The sequence below is a fragment of the Siniperca chuatsi genome, linkage group LG15 (genome assembly GCF_020085105.1).
Source record: "Siniperca chuatsi isolate FFG_IHB_CAS linkage group LG15, ASM2008510v1, whole genome shotgun sequence".
Taxonomy (NCBI): Eukaryota; Metazoa; Chordata; class Actinopteri; order Centrarchiformes; family Sinipercidae; genus Siniperca; species Siniperca chuatsi.
In genome coordinates, this window is record NC_058056.1 from 23,528,408 (window position 1) to 23,541,338 (window position 12,931).

Below are 12,931 nucleotides of genomic sequence, written 5' to 3' on the forward strand. Positions count from 1 at the left end.
GAGGCACTCATCATGGCTGCACAGGAGCAGGCCCTGAGCACCAGAGCAATAGAGGCCCAGATCTACCGCACCAGACAAGACCCAAGGTGTAGGCTGTGCAAAGAGGCCCCTGAGACAATCCAGCACATAACTGCAGGGTGTAAGATGCTGGCAGGGAAAGCATACATGGAGCGCCATAACCAAGTGGCTGGCATAGTGTACAGGAACATCTGCACAGAGTATGGACTGGAAACCCAGAGGTCAAAGTGGGAAACACCTCCAAAGGTGGTAGAGAATGACCGAGCCAAGATCCTGTGGGACTTCCAGATACAGACTGACAGAATGGTAATGGCGAACCAACCAGACATTGCGGTAGTGGACAAACAGCAGAGGAAAGCCGTTGTGGTTGACGTGGCAATACCAAGTGATGGCAACATCAGGAAAAAGGAACATGAGAAACTAGAGAAATACCAAGGGCTCAGAGAAGAGCTGGAGAAGGCTTGGAAGGTGAAGGCGACATTGGTGCCCGTAGTCATCGGAGCACTCGGGGCAGTGACCCCCAAAGTACTAGGTTCAGTTCAGTACTAGGAACAGCAAAGATACTGCGCAGAACCCTCAAGCTCCCAGACCTCTGGTAGAGGACCCGAGTTCGAAGGATGAGACCACCCATGGAGGGTGAAGGACGAAGTTGTTTTTTTTTTTATAGTTGTCATAATCCTTGGACATGCAGAACATAATGTCTATGATATTGATTGATGGAGTCTTGAACTACAGAGAGCTGCATTGTTGGCACAACTCCATCCCTCCATTCCATGTACTGTAGGGGGACCTCTAGTACCACAAATACTGTACTCCCAGTTAGTTTGATTCAGCATGCGAATTTTGAAAACAGCAGCTAACAGGATCAGAAAACGTCAAACACTGCAGAAACACTCCCACCCTCAAATATCTCTGTAACTACACTAACAGATTTATATGAGACTCTGACTTCCAGAACATGGACATCATTAAACATGGTCTCCTCAGCTTTTTAATATTTCTGCTCTGGATGAAAGGTGACTTACTTTAAGAACTTAAGTGTTTTATAGTGTTGAACTATTATTTTTGAGATGACAGCAGAGGGTGACAATGATTTTAAAGTGGTATACTTAAAAATGTTCACTATTAACCTAACCGTTTTACACACAGGTCTAATTGATGGTGATACAGACACATGTGAAAGCTGAACAAAAACCCCAGCGCACTTTTACTAACTGTATATATCTGCTCTACTGTAGGGGGACCTCAAGTACAACCACAGATCATCACATAATACAGCGACACTCCCACCTGCATCTCTTCATATCTCTATTGTAACGTCACACAGACTGACAGTGACTCTGGTCTCCAAGTTCATTTTGCTCAGAACACAATAATGATCACAGCTGGTCTGATCAAACTCTCTGCAGCTCTGCTCTGTATTACAGGTACTGTACATTACGAGGCTGAGCACTGAGAGGAGAAGCCGTTACTTTAAATTCATACTAATGATTTTTACAGAGGACTCGTTGGTGGCACTGTAACATGACATGTGATTTTTGACCCCCACAGGTCTAATTGATGGGCGTGATGTCACCCAGACCCCCGTGCTGTGGGGGGACGAGGGTCAGTCTGCCACAATGAACTGCAGTCACACTAAGGATGCTACTTTTGTCCAGATGTACTGGTACAGACAGCTACCAGGGGAGAGGATGAAGCAAATAGTTCTCACAACTACAACTCCCCCACATAAATATGAAAGTGGCTTCAGTGAGGACAAATTTCCTGCAACGAAAAACAATGCTCAGACCGGATCTTTGACAGTGGAGAAGCTGCTGCCTGAGGACAGTGGAGTGTATTTTTGTGCTGTGAGTCAACACAGTGATACAGGTGACTTAGACAGCTGCACAAATACCCATGTGAACAGATGCTAACAGTGTCTTTGATGGACTACAGAGGGAGCTCTAGACTAACACACATATCTGTGACTATTTGTGACTGCACTTTTTTGTTAGCAATCAGTATTATTTGTGGAAATAATGAAAGAGCATTTCAACATATGACTGAGAAATGTTTTTTTACAGGATTGATAATGACACAATACGTGTTAAATGATGGACAATGAATGTAACACCTTATGTACTCTATAATCTAACCGAATGTTTTCCAGACATTTCTTTTAGATTTCCTATTTGATTTTGTTGTATTCTAATTATTTTCCTGTTGGGTTCACACAGTGTTAAATTATAATTTCATTATAAATTCCATTAAACTTTCAAACCTTTTCATTGCGAAATTTGGCGTGAAAAGTTAATTCTTTACAATAGAAACAGTACCTTGACAAAATAATATTAACTCAAGGTCCACTTCCTGGACCCTCATTACACTTACTAAGGTAAGATAAGAGGTCATTTGATAGACAAACATTATGCAGCAACTAAGTTACACATGCTTTGTCATAGGCTACTGTTAATGGTTCATCAACTTAATCCAAAGTTACTGCATTAATTGTCACAAACAAAAGTAACAACCTCACAAAAACAAAAATGACCAAAAGAAAATGCACTGCTTCCTGCCGAACTGCAAAATTCAGACTCAGAGCTGTACTTCCACCAAACAAACATATTTTCTGCTGTATTGTTGCACCTGGGTTTCAGGGTTCATTTCAGGTCTTATTTTGTTGCCTTTCATTTGGTGGCAGTACAGTATGTCTGTGGTGTGTAATGGCAGTTCAGGAAGAGGAAAAGGCATTATGACACCAGCCAACTAAACTGTTTTTCCTGATGGGAGGGTTTACCCAGCAACAGAGGTGTGAATATTCAGTACAACTGCCCATAGATTGATGAAAACACAGTACCAATAACAAGGATATTCTTAACTTCAATCCTAAAACACAACAAGATGATAATTGTCTTCTGTATAGCTTTTAATGTCATACTGGTTTCAGGTAATGTAACACAGGTTTTGAAAATTCTTTTCACATGTTATCATCGAAAGCTCCTGTTGAGCGTTCTTTTACTTTTACATTTACGAGGAGTCACCCTCATATCCCATGATCATATATTATGTGTTTTTTTGTTGATCCTTTTTCAACAGGTTCCTCTCTCAGCGACAAAGTCTACCAGACTCCAGCTGACATGTACAAGACACCAGAAGGAAAAGCCACAATCAGCTGTTCACACAGTATTGATAACTACGATCGAATCCTCTGGTACAAGCAAATGGAGAACAGACAGCTCCAGCTCCTGGGATACATGTTAGGAAACAGTGGAACACCAGAGACTGGAGTGAATGTGAAGATAGAGGGAAATGCAAACAAAGACCAGAACTGCACATTAAAAATTGAGCGACTCAGCCTGAGCAGCAGTGCAGTGTACTTCTGTGCTGCTAGATTACACAGTGCTACATATCGCTGCTCCTCAGTACAAAAACCTCCTCGTCACATTTTTCATCTCTATATAACAGCTCACAGCCCCTTACACCTGTGTTCCCTCCTCAGTATGTCATTACTCAGATCTTAATACTGAGCCAGGGGTGTGTAAGTGGTAGTTAACATGAGAGTTATAATTTTTAGAAGAGTAGGATGCACAATGACACCGCCCACAATGACTTGGGAGGGTTTACTCAAAAAAGAAGATAGGAAATACTCAGTATAACTGTTTCATTCATTGCAACAACAAATTAATGATCGTATTTTTGTCAAAATAACCAAACACTCAGACAAAACACAAAATGATCATCTTATTCCTTTGCATTACTTTTAACTCTATTCTGGTTTCAGGTAATGTCATCAAAATTGTTATTGTCAAAAAATTGAATTCACAATTTAAACAAAATCTGTTGATAGATTTGCTTGTGTACAGCCAGTCTCCTATACTGCTGCTGCTGCTTCAGCTTTGTTACTGGATTTTTTTTAACATTTTATGTTATTCAGTTTCTCAATTCACCAGTGTTTATACTCATGATGTATTTTGTCTTATGCTTTGTTAATCCTTTTTCAACAGGTTCCTCTCCCAGTGACAAAGTCTACCAGACTCCAGCTGACATGTACAAGACTCCAGAAGGAACAGCCACAATCAGCTGTTCACACAGTATTCAGAACTATGATCGAATCCTCTGGTACAAGCAATCAAAGAATAAAAAACTACAGTTCCTGGGATACATGTATAAAAACAACGAAAACCCAGAGACTGGAGTGGCTGTAAAGATGGATGGGAGTGCAGATAAAGACCAGAACTGCACATTAACAATTAAAGGACTCAGCCTGAGCAGCAGTGCAGTGTACTTCTGTGCTGCTAGTTTACACAGTGCTACATATCGCTGCTCCTCAGTACAAAAACCTCATCACACATTTTTGATCTCTGTACTTCAGCTCACAGCCCTTTACACCTGTGTTCCCTCTCTCTGTAGGTGGCAGTATATCTTTAATCAGACCTTTATACTGAGCCAGTGGCGTGTAGTGGTAGTTGACATGATGGTTATAATATTTAGTGGAGGAGGATGCACTATGACACCACCCACCTAATGACCTCATGTTGATTTGCTGATAGGAGGGTTTACTCAAAGAGGAGGTTGGAAATGATCAGTGTAACTGCTGATACACTGAATAAAACACAATGATTTAAAGCAACAAGATTATTATCTTATATTCTTCAATATAACCAAACACACAAAATGATCATCTTATTCCTAAGCATTACTTTTAACACAATTCTGGTTTCAGGTAATGTCATCAAAATGATTTAAAATGTTCTTTTTCAAGTTTTCAACAAAATCTGTTGATAGATTTGCTTGTGTACAGCCAGTCTCCTATACTGCTGCTATTTCAGCTGTGTTTCTGCATTATATTACATTTTATATTAATCAGTTTCTCAATTCACCAGTGTTTATGCTCATGATGTATTTTGTCTGATGCTTTGTTGATCCATTTTCAACAGGTTCCTCTCCCAGCGACAAAGTCTACCAGACTCCAGCTGACATGTACAAGACACCTAAAGAAACAGCCACAATCAGCTGTTCACACAGTATTGATAACTACAACCAAATCCTCTGGTACAAGCAAATGGAGAACAGACAGCTCCAGTTCCTGGGATACATGTTCGGAAACAGTGGAACACCAGAGACTGGAGTGAATGTGACGATAGAGGGAAATGCAAACAAAGACCAGAACTGCACATTAAAAATTGAGCAACTCAGCCTGAGCAGCAGTGCAGTGTACTTCTGTGCTGCTAGATTACACAGTGCTACATATCGCTGCTCCTCAGTACAAAAACCTCCCCGTCACATTTTTCATCTCTGTATAACAGCTCACAGCCCCTTACACCTGTGTTCCCTCCTCAGTATGTCATTACTCAGATCTTAATACTGAGCCAGGGGTGTGTAAGTGGTAGTTAACATGAGAGTTATAATTTTTAGAAGAGTAGGATGCACAATGACACCGCCCACAATGACTTGGGAGGGTTTACTCAAAAAAGAAGATAGGAAATACTCAGTATAACTGTTTCATTCATTGCAACAACAAATTGATGATCGTATTTTTGTCAAAATAACTAAACACTCAGACAAACACAAAATGATCATCTTATTCCTTTGCATTACTTTTAACTCTATTCTGGTTTCAGGTAATGTCATCAAAATTGCTGCTTCAGCTGTGTTTTTGCATTATTTTACATTTTATATTAATCAGTTTCTCAATTCACCAGTGTTTATGCTCATGATGTATTTTGTCTGATGCTTTGTTGATCCTTTTTCAACAGGTTCCTCTCTCAGCGACAAAGTCTACCAGACTCCAGCTGACATGTACAAGACACCAAGAGAAACGGCCACAATCAGCTGTTCACACAGTATTCAAAACTATGATCGAATCTTCTGGTACAAGCAATTAAACAGACAGCTACACTTCCTGGGATACCGGTTAGGAAACAGTGGAACACCAGAGCCTGGACTTGGAGATGTGAAGATAGAGGGAAATGCAAACAAAGACCAGAACTGCACATTAACAATTAAAGGACTCAGCCTGAGCAGCAGTGCAGTGTACTTCTGTGCTGCTAGTTGACACAGTGCAACATATCGCTGCTCTTCAGTGCAAAAACCTCCCCATCATATTTTTTCAACTCTGTATCACAGCTCACAGCCTCTTGCACCTGGAATAAGCCATTCTAACCAATGTTGGTCTTTCTTCTGATTAAGATCAGAGATTAAAATGGGAGGTCCCTCCTGTGGAGCAATGCCTTTAACCTCCCATTATAAAAAGCAGCCTCAGACATTCGCCATGTCTACTGTGGCTGCATCTCATTTTGAGAGGATCACTATGACGACTCAAATTCTCATCATATTTGTAGTTTCGTCTCTGTGGCTTCAAGGTAACAAGGACTAAACAGTGCAACAGATGTGTAGGTTTTATAGTTATTTATTATAATTATCTATTTAAATGGAGACAGGCAGATGGAGACCTACATGCAGCCTCAAATTCTGAAAAAAACTGGGCTGACAATCTTTTAGTATCTGTGGACAAGTAAAATATGTTTAATGTTTTTCACCTTTCATATGTCTGCATGTAATACCTAAAGCAAAACACCTTTTTTCCAAAAGGAATACAAATTATATTGAATTCTGTATTTTCTCCACACAGTTCACTGCCAGGGTGTGACCCAATACCCTGAAGTCAGCTGGAGATATGTGTCCAAATCTGCAGAGATGATCTGCAGCCACAACAAAGATGCTGGTCATAACCAGATGTACTGGTACAGGCAGCGTCCAGGGGAGACCATGACCCTCATTGTCTACACAGTTTCTGGTGGACAGCCAGACTATGGGGGGGCCCCTCAAACCAAATATTCAGCCATCAAAGAGAACTTTGAGAGCGGGGCTCTTACTGTGAAAGACTTGCAGCTTGAAGACAGCGGTGTGTATTTTTGTGCTGTAAGCAAACACAGTGATGTGAGAAGCTGAGCAGCTGAACAATAACTGGTTGACAACAAATTTGGTGAGTGTATTAGAAACCACATTTTGATTTTTATATCTTTCCAGTAGGTGGAGCTGGAGCACCAGAAAAACTCCTCAGTTCAACACGTGCACCACTATGGCATTTAATGTAGCTGATTTAGAGAGAGCAATTCAGTGTTGTGTGCTCATTCAGACAGGAGGTCAACATGCAGTCAACGTTATTCTTTTTATCTTGGCTCATTGGTAATCACTTTTATCATTCAGGAATAATCATTTAATCTATAGTTTCTACACAGTTCATTCATTTTCTTTCTTTCTTTCTTTCTTTCTTTCTTTCTTTCTTTCTTTCTAGGGGTTTGTGTGGGTGTTGAAGTCCACCAAACTCCTCCAGCTCTTCTCAGAAGACCTGGAGACAAAGTCCAGCTGGTCTGTAGCCATGAAAGGACTGACTACACACTCATGCAGTGGTACCAGAAATCCCCTGGAGACCGAGCTCTGAAACGCATCGGACATGTGTATTATAGCAACATAGAACACGAGGAGTCTTTCAAAGAACATTTTAATATCACTGGAGATATGAGTGGAGAAACAGCAAAGAACGGCTCTCTGTTTATAGTCAACCTAAAGGCACCTGAGCACAGTGCAGTGTACTACTGCGCAGCTAGCTATGCACACTGACTGCAGATCCCCTCTCCTTTATACAAAAACTCTAAACCAACTTTTATCAACAGTTATGGCTTTGAATTAGAACCTGAACAGACCCCTCCCAGCCAGCTGCTCTTGATGTTCTGCCATTATCTCTGCCAGCCACCATACAGTGATGCTGTGTCATCTTCACTTCCCTTTCCTTTTCAAACCTCAGTCAGCTCAGTAAAGGCATCAGTTGGATCTCCATCACTCACAGTGACAGTCAGGTTGATCTAATGCCAGATCCCAGCAATTTAAAACCCTAAAACTCTGTGATACATAGTTTGGCATGTTATCTAAAGGCTTTTGAGTACCTGTATTATTTTGAGGAAGTCAAAATGATGCGTTTTCTCTTTTTCTGTTGCCTGTCAGGTAATAGGCCTAACTTGTTTGAAGACAATTAGCTAATATCAATGTGGAAATGCTTTCATTTTTAAATTTATCATCTATCACAAAGTAAATTCATTCTTTATTTCTGTTCTCTGTCTAGGTGGCTGTCTGGGTCTTGAGGTCCGTCAGTCTCCCGCTGATCTCATCACTAAACCTGGTGACAAAGTGCAGATTTTCTGCAGCCATGATAAAACTGACTACAGGGTGATGCTCTGGTATCAGCGGTCACCTGGAGACACAGCTATGAAACTCATTGGATATTTGCACTATAAGGATTTCACAATGGAAGGCCAATATAAAGAACATTTCAATATATCTGGAAATTTGGGTGGAGATGCAGTAAAGAACGGCTCTCTAATCACCCAAGTTGTAGGACCTGAGCAGGGTGCAGTGTACTACTGTGCAGCTAGCAAAGCACGCTGACAAAAATCCCCTCTGAACTGAACAAAAACTCCACACAATTCTTTATCATCAGTGAATTTGAATGAGATAAGCTCCCAAGCACCTGCTTTTGTGGTTGTAATTTGGTTTGATGCAGTCATATCAGTATTAACTAATGTGACTGTTTCTATCTCATTGTTTCTAAATTTAACTAGACAAGTTATTTAAGTGCAATTCATATCACCAGGAAAGAAACATGATAATATCAATTTGATGAGTAAAAATAAGCACTTGTGTTTCCTCAAACACTAACAGCAGAGGCTATCCTCCAGGCTAACACATGCTAACATTCTTGTTCTCATCGTTCTCTTTTCTGCCACCAGGAGTCGCAAAGATGCATTCTCATCACTACTTTATCTAAATGCAGTAAGGCGTCCTTGGGCAAGATCAATGCTTGTGAAATACTGTATTTCATAAATCCTATAGGGGCTGTACTGTCTAAGTAACCATAATCTGTTAAACACGTTGGTGGAGAAATATAGTCAGTTTATTTTTATTTGTCACATTGTTTGTTTTGTAGCTTAGCAGTAAATCTATTTTGCATTACAGTGTGTAGATTAGAACACTGTTAATGCAGTGCCACAAGTCACAAAAATATTAAACATGATTCTTTACTCAGGGGGAGAGCTCCTCCCAGCAAACTGCATTTACTTTGAAGTTTTCACCTTTGCCAACTAGTGTACAGTGACAGTGCTTCTTCATCACTTCCTTTTCCTCTTTAAACCTCAGTCATCTCAGCAGAGCAATTAGTTTATTCTCATCATGAATAGTGATAAGTTTGATGTCATGTCAGACTCTAGAAACTGACATCCACAAAACTTTGTCACACAGCTTTATACGTCGTCAAAAGACTTATAAATAGCCTATATGTTCTATGTTGACGAAGACAAAATGATCTGCCTTGTAGTTTTCTGTTGCCTGTCAGGTAATAACTTGAAAAAAGTATTAATTCCTTTTAATGTGGAATTGTTTTCATTTTATTATATTGTCCATCACAATGTAAATAATTTTTTTTTCTCTGTCCAGGTGGCTGTCTGGGTCTTGAGGTCCGTCAGTCTCCCGCTGATCTCATCACTAAACCTGGTGACAAAGTGCAGATTTTCTGCAGCCATGATAAAACTGACTACAGGGTGATGCTCTGGTACCAGCGGTCACTTGGAGACACAGCTATGAAACTCATTGGATATTTGTACAACAAAGCTGTTACAATGGAGGAGCCATATGAAGAGGATTTTAAAATGTCTGGAGATTTGGGGGGGAGTACAGCAAAAAATGGCTCTCTTATAGTCAAACTTGTAAGACAAAATCACAGTGCTGTTTACTACTGTGCAGCTAGAGAAGCACGCTGACAAAAATCCCCTCTGAACTTTACAAAAACTCTCCACGATCTTTTCTCAGTGGTTTTGAATAAGACATGGAATAAACTGCTCCCAGACACCTGCTTTTGTGGTTGTATTTTGGTTTGATGCAGTCATATCATCATTAGCTAATGCAACTGTGTTTCTATTTTATTGGTTTAGTCTAATTAAACCAGACAAGCACAAGTTCTAAAATATAATGAAGTTTGTCGAAAGCAAAACATTTTTGTGGGGGAATTAGGTTTATGGAGGATCATATATAGATATCACTTTGATATGTAACACGAAGCCACTCCTCCTTTCTACATTGCATTTGCTTCCTACTTAAACATGACTCAGTGAGAAAGCACTACAGCAGAGACCCTGTCATCACTTAACTAATACTGCATTTCATCCATGACTAGAGTAACTCAGTTCTCCATGTCAGATCTCTACATGATGATTAGGTTTCTTTTCTGCTATTACCTCACAGGTAACAACTGCTTCATTCTGCAGTAAGATGCACTGCATTTATTTTCCCATCTAAAATCTATAATCTGTCCTTACAGCAGGTATTTCTCTGGGAGTTCAGGTCCATCAGTCTCCTCCTGCTGTCGTCAGAAAGGCTGGTGATGATGTGCAGCTTTTCTGCACACATGGACAAAGGGACTACAGAGTGATGCTGTGGTACCAGCGGTCACCTGGAGACAAGGCTCTGAAACTTGTTGGATATGGATATGCACAGTTCAAAAACGACAGCGTGGAAGAGGCGTTTAGAAAACATTTCAAATTAGCTGGAGATTTGAGTGGAGACCAAAAAAATGGTTCACTGTCCATTACTGATCTAAAAGCACACAAACACACCGCAACGTACTTCTGTGCTGCCAGGGAGGCACAGTGGATCAAACATCCATCTGCTCTTGACAAAAACCTCTTTACCCCTCCACTCTGAATGTAGGTTAAAGAGTAAACGGGAGGTCTATATATATATATTTTAAATCTATGTCATAACCACAAGGAAGCACAGACAGCAAATAAGTTTTGTTAGTGAAATGACAAAATTGCCTAGTGCAATTATGCTCAGTACCCTTGAGTGTAATTGAACAAAAAAAATAAGGCAGAGACTAAATGAAAGAAAGTTTCTCAGTGTCAACTTATGCTCTACATCTCTACATCACTTCCTGCCCCTCCTTCTGATACACAAAGCACAGCAGAGACTCTAGCTGGTTCTTCACATTCAACATGATGCCATCTCGTTTCATCGTTTCCATCATCACTGTCTTCTGCTTTAAAGGTATTATACATTCATGAAGCCATTTTTTAAAATTCAATTTGGAATTAACTCTCAAAAACCTTAAGTGTTTAATAGGGTATCCATAAGCACTACTTAACACTGTGTCTTGATCTCTTCACAGGAGTTTACCTCAGTAAAGAAAAACAAGTATTTCAGAACCCACCTGAACTGCTGATGAAACCAAACGGTGAAGTCAACCTGAGCTTCACACATCAAATCCCGAGCTATGACACTATTCTCTGGTATCAGCGTTCAGCAGGAGACACTTCCCTAAAGCTGATTGGCTATATGTATTATAAGACTCCTAATGTTGAGCCGGCATTTCAAAGCCACTTTAAAGTGAGTGGCGATGGAAAGAAAACAGCTTATCTTCACATCCTGAACCTGACGCACCCTGAAGACAGTGGAGAATATTTTGGAGCAGCAAGTATGCACAGTGTTAAAGACAGTGACTCTCTCATACAAAAACCTCCATAATGATCCAGCAGATAACAGCACACCAACAGGAAACCACTGAAACCATGTGACACAAGGAAAAAAACTCAGACTTCATTATTTCTGTTGTTGGTACATTTTACTGTGTCCATTTAGGAAGTAAAAGAAAATGATAGAGAATGATGAGAAAAATCAAGAAAGTTAGTTTCCTGAAATGTATATTTTGTAAGAATACCATAACTCCAGCAGACATAGATTAATGTTATCTTTTGATTTTTAGCTCTCTCTACTCTTACTTTAAGTCACAAAAACATATTGAGTTATTTCACAGTCATAGTAATGTTTTAACTTGCTTCATGTTTGTTGTGTCATGTTCACAGATTCTCTCAGATCATCTCTGTATGAATCAGAATCAAAACACTGAACAGCAGAGAGCAGTGATAGCACACACAGACGTGAAGAGAGTTGTAAGCTCCTCCTTCCTCATTACAAATGTACAATAAAAAGGGAAGATTTCACACCAATTTATTTTCATTAACAACTTTGCATAGCTCTGTTTAAGTCAGAGTTAAGTTTTGAGCCACCACAGAGAACATTATGACTACATGAGGATTTTTCTCTATCCAGCAAAAATATATATATTTAAAATGTTTGTCATTTTGTTTTTTTCTCTGTCTTTGCTCACAGGTAAGAGTCACAACGTGTGTAGTTTCTCATGACACTAATAGACCTTTCTGTTTACCTTCAGCTTTTCTTTTTGTCCTCTAGACATTGTTTTATCATCGCTTATGATCCAGCAAACACCTGTAAATTCTCTGATAAAACCTGAACAAGAAGAAGCCCGTCTTGAGTGTTACCATGGAGACAACAACTATCCCTACATGCTCTGGTACAGGCACAGGTCAGCAGCAGGAGGCCAAAGGGCCATGGAGCTGATCGGACTGCTTCATTATGAAAAACCAAACCTCGAGAACAACTTTGAAGCACGTTTCAACATAACGGGCCATTCAAAGGGCCGAGCTCAGCTTGTTATCTCCAACATAAACCCAACAGACAGCGCAACGTACTTCTGTGCAGCGAGTCAGCACAGTGTTTCAACTCCTCTGGCTCCTTTACAAAAAGCTGGTGGCCCAGTATCAAACATGCACCTGCATCAAACCTAAACTGCTTGACAAAAAGAGGTAGTGACGTTTGTATTTGAGACCAAAAAGTCTGTTTTCACACAACAGCATGTTTCAGCTGCTGTAGTTTTCTATCCCTGCTCTGAGAAGACAAACAAAAAGGTATAAAAGCAATGTGGGAGACAAACTGAAAAAGTGCGTAAATCATGATGTATGAATCAAACAGAAGACAGACTGGACACCGATACACACTGTTGTGCACCTCAAGCATGCAAACACAACTC

The 12,931-nt window shown here is 40.1% G+C and overlaps 2 protein-coding genes and 1 gene segment (V, D, J or C); all 3 read left to right on the plus strand.

Annotated features, from left to right (window-relative positions):
* The first annotated feature begins 819 nt into the window (after window positions 1-819).
* Window positions 820-4,547, plus strand: LOC122862178. Its single transcript, XM_044167498.1, has 4 exons — window positions 820-1,445; window positions 1,570-1,887; window positions 3,094-3,778; window positions 4,002-4,547. Exons 1-3 carry the CDS (start codon window positions 1,394-1,396, stop codon window positions 3,516-3,518), a joined length of 795 nt encoding a protein of 264 aa, XP_044023433.1. The 5' UTR covers window positions 820-1,393; the 3' UTR covers window positions 3,519-3,778; window positions 4,002-4,547.
* A 1,515-nt stretch (window positions 4,548-6,062) lies between these two features.
* LOC122862179 lies at window positions 6,063-7,153 on the plus strand. The segment is given in 3 exon segments: window positions 6,063-6,359; window positions 6,629-6,901; window positions 7,027-7,153. Coding segments are annotated over 3 exon segments (501 nt in total).
* Window positions 7,154-9,815: 2,662 nt separating this feature from the next.
* Window positions 9,816-12,689, plus strand: LOC122862238. Its single transcript, XM_044167585.1, has 4 exons — window positions 9,816-10,290; window positions 10,367-11,091; window positions 11,213-11,518; window positions 12,295-12,689. Exons 2-4 carry the CDS (start codon window positions 11,040-11,042, stop codon window positions 12,687-12,689), a joined length of 753 nt encoding a protein of 250 aa, XP_044023520.1. The 5' UTR covers window positions 9,816-10,290; window positions 10,367-11,039.
* The last annotated feature ends 242 nt before the right edge of the window (window positions 12,690-12,931 follow it).

Coding starts and splice junctions, on each gene's coding strand:
- LOC122862238 (XM_044167585.1), top strand. CDS start 11,040: ATGATGCCATCTCGTTTCATCGTTTCCATCATCACTGTCTTCTGCTTT. Junction 11,092..11,212: donor CACTGTCTTCTGCTTTAAAG/GTATTATACATT, acceptor ATCTCTTCACAG/GAGTTTACCTCAGTAAAGAA. Junction 11,519..12,294: donor AGAATATTTTGGAGCAGCAA/GTATGCACAGTG, acceptor TTTGTCCTCTAG/ACATTGTTTTATCATCGCTT.
- LOC122862178 (XM_044167498.1), top strand. CDS start 1,394: ATGATCACAGCTGGTCTGATCAAACTCTCTGCAGCTCTGCTCTGTATT. Junction 1,446..1,569: donor AGCTCTGCTCTGTATTACAG/GTACTGTACATT, acceptor TGACCCCCACAG/GTCTAATTGATGGGCGTGAT. Junction 1,888..3,093: donor GAGTCAACACAGTGATACAG/GTGACTTAGACA, acceptor CTTTTTCAACAG/GTTCCTCTCTCAGCGACAAA.